Genomic DNA, 12,302 nt, shown 5'->3' with positions numbered 1-12,302 from the left:
AAGTCATAAAAGACATTGGTCCTCCCTATTACTTTCTCTTGGATCATTATGTTCTCTGGGGAAGCCAGCTGCCATGTCCTGACAAGACTCAGACAGTGTTATGGAGAGCTTCATGTGGCAAAGAATGGAGGCCTCCTGCCAACAAGTGATGCTACCTTGTCAGACCCTTAAGTCATCTTAGAAGTAGAGGCCCCCAGCCCCAGTCAAGCTTTCAGATGATGGCAGTGCTGGCCAACATCTTGACCACAACCCCTTGAGAGCCTCTCGTCCAGAACCACCCAGCTAAGCCACTTTTGGATTCCTGAGCCCCCAAACCAGGAGATAATAAGTGATATTATTTTACGGCACTGCATTTTAGAGTAATTTGGTATTTGACAATGGATAACCAATGTACTTTGCCTCTACAACAGTCTGCCACCCACATCTGCAATTTGGTTCAGGGCCTCGGCCAGATAAAAAGAACAGTTTATCAAGGCGAGTACAGGACTGTGTTTCCACGGAGTTAGTGGCTGGTGCTGGGTGAGGGCACCGGGAGCAAACCCAGAAGCAGAGAGGTCTAGATTCCCTTCCAGGCTATTTCTGAGCCTCAGTGAGCTTTGCCTCCTGCACACCTACTTGACCGGCCCCGGCCAGCCCTGGCCACGTGTGCAGGAAGGGAGGAGAACTCAGGTCTGCTTCAATATTCCTATTTGGTTCCCTGCTACCTTCTCTTAAGACCTTTTCCCACAACAGATTTTAGTGACTCCATGACTAGAAAAGCCTAAGACTCTTTGAAAAGGATGATGTGATTTCTCAGAAGCCAGGGTTATGCCCTGGCAAGAAGAGAGGGGTGGCATTATATATAGGAAAATGACACGGTCTCACATGGCATAAGGACATCAGACCATGAAAACTCCAGCTTCACCTGCAGAGAGGCCCATTAGGCCAGTATTTCCTGCCCTGGGGTCATTTCAAGTCCAACTACAGGGGATGATCATATCTCCCATGGGATTCTGTTTGGATGCCAGTGTGTTTTTTGCTTTTTAAGATTTTATTTATTCATTCTTGAGAGACACACAGAGAGGCAGAGACATAGGCAGAGTGAGAAGTAGGCTCCCTGCCAGCAGCCTGATGCGGGACTCGATCCCAGGACCCCGGGATCACAACCTGAGCCAAAGATGTTCAACCACTGAGCCACCCAGGCATCCCAGATGCCACTGTTTTATGAGGTACTTGGACTCCCAACCCTTTAATCTGTGCAAGTGGTTCTCACTGGCAGTGGGGGGGGAGGGGCAGGGGAGGTGATTGGCAGTGTCCAGAGATATTTTAGGTTGTCATGTGGTGGTGGTGGTGGGAGGGGGGCTACCAGCATCTGATGGGTGCACAGAACCGTCCTCTACAACAAAAAATTATCTGGTCCAGCACATCGGCAGTGGCATTGTTGAGAAGCCTCCCTCTCAGGGGCTGGCCAAATGCCAACCAATTCCCTGCAATTCCCAAAGCCTCATCTCCCTAGACTGTGAGAAGTGAAGGAAGTTGCTCGCCTGCTGCAGGCTGGATGGGGGCACAAGTCCCCAGGGGCCTGGGCAGCTGGGGGCTCTATTATTAGTCCTGAGCCACCCTGGGAACGCATGGCTTCTCCTGCCTGAGAAACTAAAGCAAGGGGACTTTTTTATCAGCAATTCTTCTAAATAAAGATCTATGATATTTGCAGGGCTTTCAGTTTTTAAAGCTAGTGGTGTATATTTGGAGTTTAGGAGGGGGAGGGGGAGGGCTGGTTGGAAAAAGCACAGGAGCCTGTGGAGTCAGAGCCAGTCATGTTTCTCCCTTTTGGTAATAGGGAAAATAAGTTATCCTTCTATGGAAACCTTCCCTAAATTTGTGCTTTGAGCTGTTCTTTGAGCTGGGGAGGACAGATTTGTGCCAAATTGCCCTCACTCTTTCTTTGGGTATCAACCAAGTACACAAAGCCAGAGCCGTTAATAGCAAAGAGCGTGGTCTGTAACTCAGGAACTGAGCAAGGTCACAGCGGGTCCCGCACGGAGAGTGAGCCCACGATTTTGGATTTGTTAGTAAATGCTGAGCAAAAGAGCTTGTCAACCGGAATTATGCAAATTATTATGAATACTTTCACAGGCCAGCATGCCCCGGGTCCAGCCTCCCCTTGGAGAGCCCAGCAGGCTCATTTCCACATGGTGCTTTGAGCCTTATGTTAATAAAATGCGTGTCCTCAGTGGCTTGAAGCCCCGGGATGAGCCTGAAGTTCTTGATCTGAGTCTCTTCTCGAGGGGAACGCTGAGTCCTGAGGCTTGGGGGCCCTTCCCAAGCTCACAGAGGTGTCAGCAGCTGGCTCTGCACCTGCATTGGCACCCCTGCCCTGACTGGGCCCATCCCCCTTACCTCACAGGCAAACAGCTTGAACTGCAGCCCCAGGATCTTGTAGTCTATCAGCTGGTTCCCTCGAAGCTGAGTCAAGGCCTCTTTGAGGTCTTTAATGGCCGAGTCATATCTGCAGGACAGAGGGATATGAGAACACGGGCCAGGGCACAGAGAGCAAATACAGGGTGGAATGTACGTCCGCTTCCTTCCCTGCCCCATCTCGCTGGGACAAGAGGCCTCTCCAGTGCCTTTTGGCTTGCTCTAGCTCTTTGCCAAGCCTGAGCTCCAGTACTCCATGTGAGTGGTGCCCCAGAGTGGGGTGTGCATCCCAGCACCCCTGGGGACGACTGCCAGACTCAGGCAATCATGGGTATTTTCTTCTTTCTGGGTTGCCTCCAACTCCTACCTCTCTGACAGGCAGCTTGTCACTTCCCAGTAGAACCCTAGTCCTCTCCTGAGGGCTCCCAGCAGAGCTGGCACCTGCTGCCCCTAAGTCCCTGTGCAGCTGATTTGGAGCTCACTCCCCACTCCCCACCATCCATCAGGCCAGCCTGACACAGCTCCTGGGACCCCTTCCACTGCCAGTGACATCATCCTCCTTCCCCGGAGTCTTCTCCTTGGCCTTCTTTTGAATCCAAGTTAGCTCTTGGTGTCATGGCCTTCTTAGCTTCCTCCTCCACCCTCTCCCTCCACACACTTCGGAAAACAGAAGAAAGAAACCACCAATTAAGCCAGATGGCATTTCTAACACTGCTCCCAGCACTGCCCTTTTGCTTTGTTGGATTGGCACTGTGCTGGCTGGCTCAAGGTGTACAGGGCTGCTGTCACTGGATTCGTGACAAGACAATGGGGCCGGCCACGTCAATAGTGCCCATGAGGATGCGGGCAGGACCTGGATCAGGTAGGTCTCCTTGGCCTGCCCTTGACCTCCACAGAGGCCCTGGTGAGAGCCGCTGCTAGGCTGTAGCAGGTAGGAGGCATGAAAAACAAGCTGCTCCCATCTCCTTAGCTCCCTGGCCTGGCAGGGACAAATTTCGCTGTCTGGTCGTGGTTCCATCTGGGCAACTGAAACGAAGGTGGTGAGGCCTAGAGCTGCCACACGCAGCTTCTCTTGGAGGCAAGCCTGGAATTTGGACACGGACTGGTGGTGCATGGATGGGGGGCTGAGAGAATGGGACCAGATCCATCAGCTCTGCTCTTAACCAGGAGACCCTGGCAAAGTACTTTTCTACACATCAATAGCATGAGTGTATCAAGTACAAGGGGCATATGAGAGGAGGAGGTTGCTAGAATGTGGTCCCAGATCTAATTTCTGGACTCAAAATCCCTTGGATCTGAGTTCTAGCTCTGCCACTTACGATCTGGTGACAGAGAGAAAGTTATTTAATTTGTCTGAGTCTTTTTCCTCATCTTTACAATTAGAGACTAATAGTAGCACGTGCCTCCCGGGGCTATTGTAAGAGCAAAGTGAGGTGAAGCACCCAGGTGCTCAGGACTGTGCTTGGCACACACAGTAATTTACTGTTGTTGCTGATTATTATTATTATTATTATTATTATTATTATTATTATAGCTCTGAAATTCTGGCAATTAAATTCATACACCAATCATTTATTACATGTTTAACACTCTACAGTGAATTAGGTATTATCTGTAGATAAAACCCAGTTGTGGAAGCTGGAAATGTGGTCTCAATGGGCTGACCAGGAGGGTGGGCTGGTCCAGGGTGACTGGGGCAGAAGCTAGATATTTTGTTTCCATTTCATTTTTTTAAAGATTTTATTTATTTATTCATGAGAGACAGAGAGAGAGAGAGAGAGAGAGAGAGAGAGAGAGGCAGAGACACAGGCAGAGGGAGAAGCAGGCTCCATGCAGGGAGCCCGATGTGGGACTTGATCCCCAGTCTCCAGGATCAGGCCCTGGGCCCAAGGCAGGTGCTCAACCGCTGAGCCACCCAGGCATCCCTCTGTCACCATTTCTTTGAAGTGACTCCCACAGCAGCAGTGGCTCTAGGAGCAATGGGAGAGGCTGGATCTGAAACAGGAGAGTAGCTCTCCCTAGCACATCCCAGTTGTTAATACAGAGGATTGTAAAACCTGCTGGGGGCGCTTGGGCGGCTCAGTGGGTTCAGTGGCTGCCTTCCGCTCAGGTCATGATCCGGAGGTCCAGCCCCACATCCCCATATCCGGCTCCCTGCTCATTGGAGAGCCTGCTTCTCCTGCTCCCTCTGCTGTTCCTATCACTTGTGCTCTCTGGTTCCCTCTCTCTGTCAAACACCTAAATAAAATCTTAAAAAAAATAAAAAATAAAAAACACTCTAAAAGCACACAGGCCACTCCTTAAGAAGCAAGTAGCATGTTAAGTAGGTTATGTGTTCAGGGATCCCTGGGTGGCTCAGCGGTTTAGGGCCTGCCTTTGGCCCAGGGTGCAAAACTGGAGTCCCGGGATCGAGTCCCACGTCAGGCTTCCTGCATGGAGCCTGCTTCTCCCTCTGCCTGTGTCTCTGCCTCTCTCTGAGTCTTTCATAAATAAATAAATAAATCTTAAAAAAAAAAAAAAAGTAGGTTATATGTTCTCACAGACATTGCCTAGCAGGGGAGAGAGGAGGCCTGCCTGCTTCTTCTCTCCAAGCTGGGAGACTGGGTGGCTGGCTGGGATTCACAGAGCCAGGAAGGAGGAGCAGGTGGAGATGCAGGTGACCCCCGCCTCGGGCAGCTGCAGTTTCCACCGTGTTCCACCGCCTGTCTGTGAGGTAGGTCCTCAGCTGCCACGTGTGGGGCGCGGTCAGCATTCACCCTCGCGTGTGCCCTCCTCCCTGGCGAGCAGGTGAATTTTATTTTTTAAAGATTTTACTTATTTATCCATGAGACACAGAAGAGCGAGAGACAGAGACACAGGCAGAGGGAGAGCAGGCTCCATGCAGGGAGCCCAGCTCGGGACTCGATCCCAGGACCCCAGGATCACGCCCTGGGCGGAAGGCAGGCGCCAAACCGCTGAGCCCCCAGGTGCCCCGAGCAGGTGAATGTTAGCTGTGAAGTAACCCTGCCTGTGTCCACCTGGTTCTGAGCGAGCCCAACAGAATCCGCAGGATTCTCTCCTCTGCCGGGCTCTAAAGATCTGGGCCCCTGGGAGAGAAGGAGGGAGAAGAAAGCCGACAGAGTATCCAAAGTGCTTGTTTTGTGTTAAAAAACGGGGTGAGTGGGCAGCCAGGAGGCTCAGCGGTTCAGCGCCTGCCCTCGGCCCAGGGCGTGATCCTGGAGTCCCGGGGTCGAGTCCCACGTGGGACTCCTCCTGTGGAACCTCCTCCTGTGGAACCTCAGCGACCGGAGGGCCGCAGGACCACATGCAAAAGTGGGGGAAACAGGAAGAACATTCATCCTCTTATCACCCCTAAAACAAGCCCCACTGTAATCTGGGGGGATTCCCAGCCGGCTCACCACGAAGTCCTCTTCCTACATCCCCGTGGCACTTGTTTCAAAATACTCCCTTTCTAAGCACTTGCCCCTTTCTGCCTTGATTATACTTACTAGGGTTCATGTCCCGTTTCTCCTTTTACCTTGTAAGTTCCTTAAAGCAGAGGGTATATCTGCTTGCTTTTACTGTGTTTAATTGATTCTGTAAGCATTTTTTAAAAGATTTTATTTATTTATTTATTCATGAGAGACACAGAGAGAGAGAGAAAGAGAGAGAATGGGGCAGAGACACGGGCAGAGGGAGAAGCAGGCTCCATGCAGGGAGCCCGATGTGGGACTCGATCCCGGGGCTCCAGGATCACAACCTGGGTCAAAGGCGGCACTAAACCGCCCAGCCCCCGGGCTGCCCTCAATAAGCATTTATTAACTACCAGAATAGACATGGAAATACAAGAGTGAATAAAGAAAAATTTCTTCTTTCAGGAAACTCACCAAGTAGTGGAGGAGACAATTATGCAAGCCAACATCTGTCACAGAATAGACAGATGTTATTTTAAAAGGCACAGAAGAGGGCAGCCCAGGATCGAGTCCCACGTCGGGCTCCCTGCATGGAGCCTGCTTCTCCCTCTGCCTGTGTCTCTGCCTCTCTCTGTGTGTGTCTCTCATGAATAAATAAATGAAATCTCAAAACAAAACAAAAAAGGGCACAGCAGAGAGCCGCCTTAGGGCAAATGCATGGAGGATGAGTGAGCAGTTTGGCAGCCGCTGGACCACATAGGAACAGGCCAGGGAACTTCATCCTATAGGATTGGGATCCACTGGAAGTTCATAAGCAGATCACATTTATTTTCTTAAAGATCACTCTGGAATAAGATAAGACTAGGGCCTGGGAAAGCAACTTGGAAGTGATTTCAATAGTCCTGGTGAAAATGAGAGTGTAAACCTTATAGTGCTGGTGGAGAAAAATGGGTCTGGGATTTAAGATTTTGACAAGGTTTGGGAAAAGAGACACTCTGGGCTGATCCCCGTTAGAGATTTAGCAGCTGGCTGGCTACAGGTGGAGGTCAATGCTATGGAAGAGGGTGAGATTCCTCAGGGTTCAATCATGGAATTTCAGGGGATAATGAACCCCCTGAAACTGTACACAGAAGTATGTGCTTGTGTGTGCTTTTCTGGAAAGACAGCCCATACGTTTTGCCATTAAACCACCACCTTGGGGCGCCGGGGTGTCTCAGTCCGTAAGCAACTGACTCTTGGTTTTGGCTCGGGTCATGATCTCAGGGTTGGGAGATGGAGCCCAGAGTTGAGCTCTACCCTCAGTGGGGAGTCTGCCTGAGGTTCGCTCCACCCCACCTCCCCCCACTCTCTTTAACTCGCTCTAAAATAAATAAGATAAATCTAAAAAGAATACTCAACCACTGCTGTTGTGATAAAAGGGGAAAAGGTCAAGAGCAGAGCCTTGGGAAGTGGGGACACCAACGCATATGGGTGAGCAAAAAAAAAAAGGAGGCGGCTCAGAGTGCAGACTAGTGCCTCATTTACAGTATTTCCTCAATAGATAGTTGCAGACTCGAAGATGAACCGTGGGAAATTTTTCTCTCGAATTTAACTATCATCAACCACAGACTAATTAAGCCTCCTTTCTAGATCTTTCTAAGATCTGTCTGCTTTGCTCAGAATCTGAGCCTTTCGGGTTCTGGGACTTCTGGGTATTTTTGTGTAGACATTTCTTCTGGGAGCCTTCCTTCTTAGTTGTCTCCCCTCATTATAGGCTGTGAGAGCTGGTTAAAGGATGGCCTTAGAGTTTGTCATTTGAGATTTAGGATCAGCTGGAGGATTTGTGCTCTTATTTCATCCATGTGGAGAATTCAGGGATGAGGTAAGGGGGAAGAAGAACTTTAAGAAGGGAGACAGAGGCAGGACACCGCCAGAAGGTAAATGCTTGTGGGTCTCTTCCCTCTGCCCCAGGCTTTCTCTCCCTAGATAGCCTCTGTGTCTGGGGGGGGGGGGGAGGGGCGGTGCGTGTGTGTGTGTGTGTGGGGGGGGGGGGGGGGGCTTCTTTGGGAAGACTTCTCTCCTGCTTTTCCTCATTCAGGTGATTGCATCTACATCTTGCAAGTCCTCTGAGCTTCCTGTGGTTGCCCCTAGCAACAGTGGAGCACTGCAGCTCTCCGAGCTGCTTCTGACCCGACCCTGGAATTCAGGCATTTCAAGACTGCACTGGATGAGAGCCCTGTCCCTCCCTAGTGCCCGGATGTTCTCTGCCATCCATCAACGCCCTGCGTCACCTGCTGCCCATGCTCACACACAAGTGTGTACACATGTGTGTTCATACACATACACGCACTGCACCACCCACACGGTGCCCCCACCCTCATTTTCACTGTTTGAAAGTTCTTCCTTAGGTTGAGCCAAATTCTCCTTCCCTAGAACTTGTGCCCACTAATGGAGCAATTTCTACAACGGGAAGTTTGCCATCCTCTAAAAGATTTTAAATTGGTGCTTAGAAGAGTTTTCCTTTGTTATTTGTAGGTCTCTTTGGGGGGTAATTGGGAGCAAGGAGTGGGAATTAACTTTCATTTTCTATTTCTTTGGTTTTATACTAATGGTTTCATGGTGACTGTAAAGACACCAGAAAATACAGATAGGCTGATGGAGGACAATGGAAATCCCTACAATATTACCACCTGGAAAGAACTGCTGGCAACGTTTTGGCCTAAGGCCTTTCAGACCATTCTGCGAAACAGGAATGGGATTGTGTTATACACACTGTTTTGAAATCTGTTTTAAATTTAACACCTACTATGATTTTTTTCCATATTGATATATATGCCACTTATTTATCTGTATTACTATATCCTTATACGTATGATAGTTTATATTCTTATCTTGGTGGCTAAATTATATGTCATTGAATGGATTAAACCAGGCTTTTGAAAACAACATCCTTTAGGAATGAAGGAAGGGGGATCCCTGGGTGGCGCAGCGGTTTGGCGCCTGCCTTTGGACCAGGGCGCGATCCCGGAGACCCAGGATCGAATCCCATGTCGGGCTCCCCGTGCATGGAGCCTGCTTCTCCCTCTGCCTCTCTCTCTCTCTCTCTCTCTCTCTCTCTCTCTCTGTGACTATCATAAATAAATAAAAATTAAAAAAAAAAAAAAGGAATGAAGGAAGGTCTTGATGTGGTTTCATGATAATCCTCATTGTGAAATAGCTCACTACCTCCTAGTAGAAGACCATCATGGGTGTTCCCTTAATGGCTAAAATATTTCCAAGCAGCATTGCCCCAAGCTATGACCCATCAGGAATGCTGGTGAGGTGCCACAGCAGCTGTATGGTGGCTACGTAGTGCGCTGTGACACAGTTGATTTCTAACTGGGTGACAGGCCTGCCTTCCCTCCCTCCTTCCCTGGGGAGGGCCTCTGCGTCCTGCTGATGTATTTCATAACTGCCCAGAGAAGGCCAGTCACACTTCCCAAGAGAAGCTGGAAAGATACTTCCCAAACACCAAGCCTAGCAACACCAAGACCATGTCCGGGCTTCTCCGCAAACTTCCCCAGCTTGAGCAACACTGGAGCACTTACTTCTCCATGTGGTAATAGAGCATCCCTCTTTGGAAGTAGGCCACTGCCAAGTGCTTGTCTTTGTTAATGCTTCGGGTGAAAGCCTGTGGAGAGAAGAAGGGCCTAGCGGTGGTCAAGGGGCCAGGCAGTGGGGAAGGTGAGATGAGCCCAGAGGGAGAGGCAAGAAGGTTTAGGAGCACAGTCGCTATCTTGATGGTGAAAGAGACTTAGAGGTCAGACACCTCTGTAAAATGGAAATGTTAATATCTACCTCTCAAGATAGGTGACTGGAGTAAAATCATAAAAGTAACAAAACGTGAGTATTGAGTAAATAAATATTATGCAATTAAAATAATAAGAATGCATATAAAATGCCAAGAGTAGGGATGACGCAGGAAACCAAAGAAAGGCACAGTGAATGAGGGCCAGAAGCAGAACGTGAGGACTACTCTAGCACAGTGCGAGGGAGGCCTGGCAGTGAGCAAGGGGAGGTGATGGCCACCCAGGGCCGTTCCAGCTTCGTCCAGCAGCCCCTGCTGGCATAGCTGTGCCTGGACTGGCTGCCGCACTAGCCCATCTCTCTCCCCAACAATGTGCACTTTGTCTCCAGCAGCCCCCGGAATCTGGGGTGCTATTGGCCCAGCTCTGAGAGGAGGTGGGGCCTGTGGTCCTCCTCCCACCAGCCCAGCCGTGAGGCCCTCTCCTGCTCCCATCTGCCCACCCCAGGGCCCACGTGGACTCAGCAGGCCTCCTGAGTATTCCAGTAGCTTCTCTCTTTCGTCTTTGCTCACTGGCTGGTCATGGCCACGGTCAGGATGGCCGTGGAAGGAACTGGCTGTCTAAGGATTCTGGGGAGTCAGTCAGCTGTCCACACGCCCTTGAAAAGACTGGCAGTAAAAGGGGAAAATAAGAACCACTATTTACATTTACATTTAACAGTGGATGTTACCCAGCATTTAATAGTTGGTGCCTCGTTTCATCGTCTTGCTCTTTGCCCCTCAGGAGCTGAGAGCCAGAAGTCTACATGACCTGCCAGAGACCAAGGTCCAGAGACAGAGCTGGGACTCTGATCCTAGGTCTTCTGCCTCCAAACTCCAAACCATCCCTGGCTTAGGCTGGCCAATCCAAAAAGTGATCCCTGAGAATGCTCAACCCCATACAAGAGAACATGAGAGAGAAAAAAAAATATTTGAAAGAAATGCTGGGACACCCCCATAGCATGCCCTAGGCAGACATCATTAATCAATCATGGTAAGGTTCCCCTGTGCCAGCCTCAGAATCCTAAAAAAAAGTGCCCTGCATAACTGATCAGGGTTGTCACTTGAGAGGAAACCCGTTTTCCTCAAGTGCCTCCTCTTGATCGCTAGCTAGGGCAGGCAAAGCTCACCGAGATGAGATGCCGGGAAAGCCAAAAGACGGCCTTCCTAACCAGGTGTGCAGCCTTGAGATGGACATCCTGTAGCCAGCAGGAGCTGATAGAAGAAAACATCACTAGGGGAGTCTTCACAGAGGTGTTAAAGAACCACTCCAGAATGATTTGAATGTAATAGATGGAGAGGAAAGGAGAGCATAGCCCACAGCTGATGGTTCCCAGCCAGTGCCCAGCGGAACCACCTGGGGAGCTTGTAAAAAAAAAAAAAAAAAAAACCAAAAGGATGGTGGCTCAGGCCCCTCCCCAGGCCGATTCAATCAGGATCCCCAGGGGGTGGGGCCTGGGCAGCTTTTGTTGCTTGAGAGCTCCCCGGAGGTTTCTAAAGCACAGCCTGGGGGAAGAACTGCTAATTCCCCGGGGCAGGGGAGGGGAGGCCCCAGGGAGAGGCTCCTCCACTCACCTTCTCCGCCTCGGGCATGTTTCCCAGGATGGTGTGCATGCAGCCCACGTTGAAGCAAATCCTGGAGTGGGGGTCCTGGACGGCGGCGAAGGCCTCCAGGGCTCCCTTCCAGTCCTTCTTGTCGGCTGCCAGCACCCCTTCATTCCAGAGGCTGATGGCCTCCGCCAGGGACATGGTCAGGTGCCTGCCAGGGGCCCGGGAGGCTGCGGGGACCCCGGGAGAGGCCAAGCGGGTGTCTCGGTGCGCAGAGCTGCCCCCAGGCCGGCCGGTCCCCTGCGTGGTGCTCAGGACGCGGCCCACCTCCCCTAACACGACTTCTCGGTGTTGCAGAGGCTCAGGAAATGTCCCCACCTTTCGGGCAACTGACTCCCGAGCCTCCCGTGAGAGAGACAAGGGACCGAGAGAGTGAGAGGGCGGGCGGGGGCGGAGTGTGGGGGAGAGGAAGTCCTGCCGTGGGTCACTTCCCCAAAATGCTTCTGCTCTGTCACCCAGCCGTCCTGTCTGCCACCCCCACTTCGGGGCAGCTTCTGCTCCGGCCTCTGCCCCAGGCCCCCCCCCCCCCCCCCCCCCCCCCCCGGGCTGGGGACAGCGGTGGCAGGTGATGCACTCCACCCCCTATTAAATGAGGATGCTGGAGGAGAGGCTGCTTCCTCCTGGTCTTCAATGAATTCCTTGCTCCCGTCCTCATAACCTCACGGACTCTCTGGATATAGTCGTTTGTTCATCTTGAGCTAAAATGAGCAATTAACAAATTGCTGCGACGGGATGCTCTTGGGTGTCCACCTGGATCTGAGATAACATTTATGTAAAACACTTCGGAAGCTCAGAGGCGACCAGTTTCCTGCAAATGTCAAAATTAGGAGCTGGATAGGCCTGGGAGTTAGGACTTCTCCTGCCCTTCTGTGAGCAACTGAAGCTAGGAAGAGCCCCTGATAGCTTATGCGTGTCCCCGTCTCCCCGATTTAAGGTTGAAGGCTCCCTTCCTCGCTGGAAAAGGAAGAGTCCGTGTAACCTCCCCACAGAGTGACTGGGAGCAGAGGGTGTCACCAATATGACTTACCCAAATGGTGACCTCGTAATTAAAACTCATGTTTATGGGGATCACCCTTTGTTCTGCAGCAACTGAAAGAGCTCAC

General features: G+C 51.1%; 1 protein-coding gene across 2 annotated transcripts in view; it reads right to left on the bottom strand.

Annotated features, from left to right (window-relative positions):
- The window catches only part of NCF2 (neutrophil cytosolic factor 2), a 30,116-nt gene extending 18,456 nt beyond the window's left edge, over positions 1 to 11,660 (bottom strand). Inside the window, exons 1-3 of one of the 2 annotated variants that reach the window (XM_026001166.2) lie at positions 11,167 to 11,660; positions 9,356 to 9,438; positions 2,380 to 2,488 (exon numbers count right to left, since the gene is read on the bottom strand). In XM_026001166.2, the coding sequence (XP_025856951.1) occupies positions 2,380 to 2,488; positions 9,356 to 9,438; positions 11,167 to 11,340 (366 nt within the window). In that variant the 5' untranslated portion in view covers positions 11,341 to 11,660. Of the gene's footprint in view, positions 1 to 2,379; positions 2,489 to 9,355; positions 9,439 to 10,721; positions 10,956 to 11,166 lie in introns of those variants that run through there. The other variant, XM_026001167.2, reaches the window with a different exon arrangement.
- Positions 11,661 to 12,302: the final 642 nt, after the last annotated feature.

This window comes from Vulpes vulpes, chromosome 13, assembly GCF_048418805.1.
Source record: "Vulpes vulpes isolate BD-2025 chromosome 13, VulVul3, whole genome shotgun sequence".
Classification (NCBI taxonomy): Eukaryota; Metazoa; Chordata; class Mammalia; order Carnivora; family Canidae; genus Vulpes; species Vulpes vulpes.
Note: the sequence above shows the minus strand (reverse complement) of the source record. Positions and strands in the feature narration are given on the sequence as shown.